At 42.1% G+C, this 3,536-nt stretch overlaps 1 protein-coding gene across 1 annotated transcript in view; it reads right to left on the minus strand.

The window, feature by feature from the left end:
• Positions 1-222: 222 nt before the first annotated feature.
• Positions 223-3,536, minus strand: part of ptpa (protein phosphatase 2 phosphatase activator) — a 31,937-nt gene continuing 28,623 nt past the window's right edge. Inside the window, exon 10 of the mRNA XM_032539267.1 lies at positions 223-1,329. Within this exon, the coding sequence (XP_032395158.1) occupies positions 1,255-1,329 (75 nt within the window). The 3' untranslated portion in view covers positions 223-1,254. The remainder of the gene's footprint in view (positions 1,330-3,536) is intronic.

The raw sequence follows: 3,536 nt of genomic DNA on the forward strand, positions 1-3,536 counted from the left end.
GCACCACAAAACATACACAGCCAATAACCGTGAAAAAGGATTTGGGGGTGGGGGTGGGGGGGCTAGTCTCGTTTCGTTTCAAAATACTTTGAACGTCAACAAGAAGTAACGTCACCCAACATTGCTTAGAGCACCTTTAACATGGATACTGAGAACAGAATTCGTGGAGGAGTGACAGAATTTATTAAATCAGGTTTGACAGTCAATGACAGGGGCAATGTGAACACACAAAAATAGCTTTTCTTCTATTAAATTTAAAAATGCATGCCATGATCTTTAAAACATGCCAACTGAAACACATACAGGATTTAACACTCAAAACCTGGTGTAAAAAAACTACATTATTTTACCTGGCTTGAGAACTTTGAGGAAAAGCTGCACAGCACAACCCCAAGAATGTGTTCAAGTATGGTCTTTCAATTTACAACGTTTACCATAACTGAACCTATACAAACTCAAGACTGGGGTGAGATGGGCCTAGATTATTGACAGTGAGTGGTATGGGACAGACTGTGAGGGGGAAATATGCAAGATATAAGATCTAAATTGACTTTTCATGAAATTATGGTGAATAAAATTACGTACATTCCATTTTGGGTGAGCTGTTAGGGAAGCTTTACAAATGTAGTCCTTTACTTTTTCCCTCTGCGCAAAAGACATCTTGGTTAAGAAAAGAAGAAAAAAAAAAACACTCACACAAAGTTATTTTTTTGCAAATTATAATGTGACTTACATGTTGGGATGAACTGGGCAATTAAAATACTGGTACATTTGTAACAAAATGAAAACATCAAGTTAAACTCAAAGATTTAGAGGAAGTCACACAAACTCCTAATTGCATCACCTCACTCTGATGAGCCTACTGCTCACGAGAATCCACACTTTAAGGTAAAGTCAAGCATCAATGAGCTTACTTCTAAAATAAAACCCAAAAAATTTAAGAAAAAAGAAAGAAATTCCTCAAAAAAGAAGCCTGATTTAAACTCTATCCATAAGATAAATAAAAATGACCAAAATATAAAGATGCTCCAAAATCACAAAAGTCATCCACAACATGCTCCGCATTAAAGTTATGGAATAGCTGCAAGCTTTTCATGACCACACGCGTTCAAATGCGGGAATGCGAGTGTCAAACTACATGTGGTACATTGTTGCTACTGTTGTGGTTGCACGTGAGGATGCCGGAGGAAAGGGAAAACTGGTGGCTCCAACTGGTGGGATTTTGGTCTTTCCATTGTGTGCGTGGCATGAGCGTTAAGGCTTCCCCGACTGGATGGACAGCAGGCTACCAAATTTGAAGTGCTGGATCACAGGGAACTTCTCCAAACACTGGAGAGGGGGGGGGGGGGGGGGGGGGGGGAGGAGAGAGAAGGGCCGTTAACCAACATTAGAAACAAATATGCTTCAAACAAAGTACAGTACTGTTGAAAAAAATCTGAAGTGTGTAGGCGTTAGCTGGGAAAACAGCTACCGATGTTTATAACATCTCGTGTTTTTAAAAATATAGCTATTTCAAGGTAGAAATGTGGGAGTTGCTGTATGTGGGGCAAATATTTTCTAAATTAATACAGGAGCAATGCTTGCTTTTGAGATGCCCTTCTTTGAAATGCAGTCATTGTCAGGATTTGTTTTCCCGGTAACACATAAAAAATAAAGTCATTTCCCACACAAAACTAAAGCGCTGTAGGCCGAGCAAGGCAGCTTCGCTTCTCAGCACATTTCAGCAACAAGGCGATTCAAAGTGTTTTTCATCAAACATTAAAGAAAAGTAAAAAACAGATAAAATAGAATAAGACAGTTTTGAAAATTGATTGCACAGAAGAAAAATTATCTTTACAAAAACAATAGGAACTCGCACTTTCCGTGCAAGGGTCAGCTGGGCAGCATCAGATTATGTAGTGGACTGTCTATTGCTTGGGGTTTAGGGACAGGACCCGTCCTTTTCTTTAAAGCGGGCACTCAGCTCAAACCCCAAAAGTTAACCTTCACCTAAAGTGATGCTGATAACTCTTCCCCCACTGCCCTTTTACTGTGAGCACGTTCAAAATGGCTGTGGATCAACCCAGAGGAAGCCCTTAGCACGTCCTGACATGGACCCAGTTTCGGGGAGCGGCGGCGGTGGGGGTGATGGGTGTCTGCATTGGGGGTTGGGAGGCTGTGCTGGGGGAGCGCAGTGGAATTGAACTCTTGTGCTCAGTCGGTCTCTGCAGTGACACTATCAGTCACGATCATCTGGGCAGAACTGGGGTGGAAACGCATGCCTCGGAGAACTCTGGTCTGAACGCATATTTAACCAATGGAAATTTGTAAAATCATCAAAAGATCATTGATCCCAGATAAACTCTACATTCAAAACATTCAAATGCCATACTATATTGTCAAGTCACAGATAAGACTAGCCTATTGCAAAGTAATAATAAAGATGAAATCAACATAGCTGAAAAACATTATGGCAACCCTATTGATGACATGCCTTCTAACTCGCTCCACATATGTATCCACGTTGTTGCTCTGGAGGCAAAATGGCTTATACGCTTTAGTCCTTTTTACCAACCAATCACACGTACTGCTGACAGCACACCAGTGTTGAAAGGCTAAATCTGATGAGATGTTTCTTATTGTCAACAAATCCCACAAACAGACCCAAACCAAAACTGCATGTACCTACGACCATGTATTGTGTGTGTATATATCTCATTCCTCTGTGCCATAGAACTCCACTGTTGTCCAAAAACATCAAGGAGTCCCACTGTGACACTGGGTGACATGTTCCTTTTGGTATTTCAAAATGTTCAAACGTGAGAAAAATATAGAATAAAGGCTGGTGTTATTGAAGGTTGGTGTCTGGGATTCATTCATTTCTCTCCAGTATCTAAATTAGCTTGTGACCTACAAAAATAAATCAGATGTGATGTTCGCAGTGATGAACCGTCTATCTCTCGCAAGTCTGTGCAAGTAGATTTCGTATAGTACATTTACTAAACCCAATGGCTGCCTGGTAAAGGAGAATGAAAAAAAAACACTATACATGATTGGTAGTAAATGAGCTGAATGTGAAAACAACATGTAGGGGCCTTTAACATGTAGTGGAGAGCTGGGTGGCCGATCTTCTTTTCATGCATGGAAAGAACATTTTATAACAGTCGAGCTAACAGTCCGACCGCTTTTGTTTCCCCGAGCGTGTGTCATTTCACACAATCAAGTTTATGTTCCAAAACAGCGACAAGGCCCCCAAGAACTGCTTCCTCTCTCTGACTGAAAATGGTGGATTCTGCTCTTTCTGGGTCTAATAGTGCAACTCTCTGCCGAAACCCTGTGTGGGGCCAGGGAAAGGGAGAGAGGAATGCAAGTCTGCTGATGGTTGCTTCAGGCTCGGAGGAAGGTCGGGACAGAGGGAGGGGAGGATTTAATGAAGGGAAGGAGGAGGAGGGGGAGGGAGAGGCAGACAGCTTGGCCCCTCAGCTCTTTGGGAAGACTCACAGGCTGCTCTGGAAAACACAGGATGTGGGCATGCAGGCGGGGAGAACGGGTTTAGA

This window comes from Etheostoma spectabile, chromosome 16 (genome assembly GCF_008692095.1).
Source record: "Etheostoma spectabile isolate EspeVRDwgs_2016 chromosome 16, UIUC_Espe_1.0, whole genome shotgun sequence".
NCBI classification, from domain to species: Eukaryota; Metazoa; Chordata; class Actinopteri; order Perciformes; family Percidae; genus Etheostoma; species Etheostoma spectabile.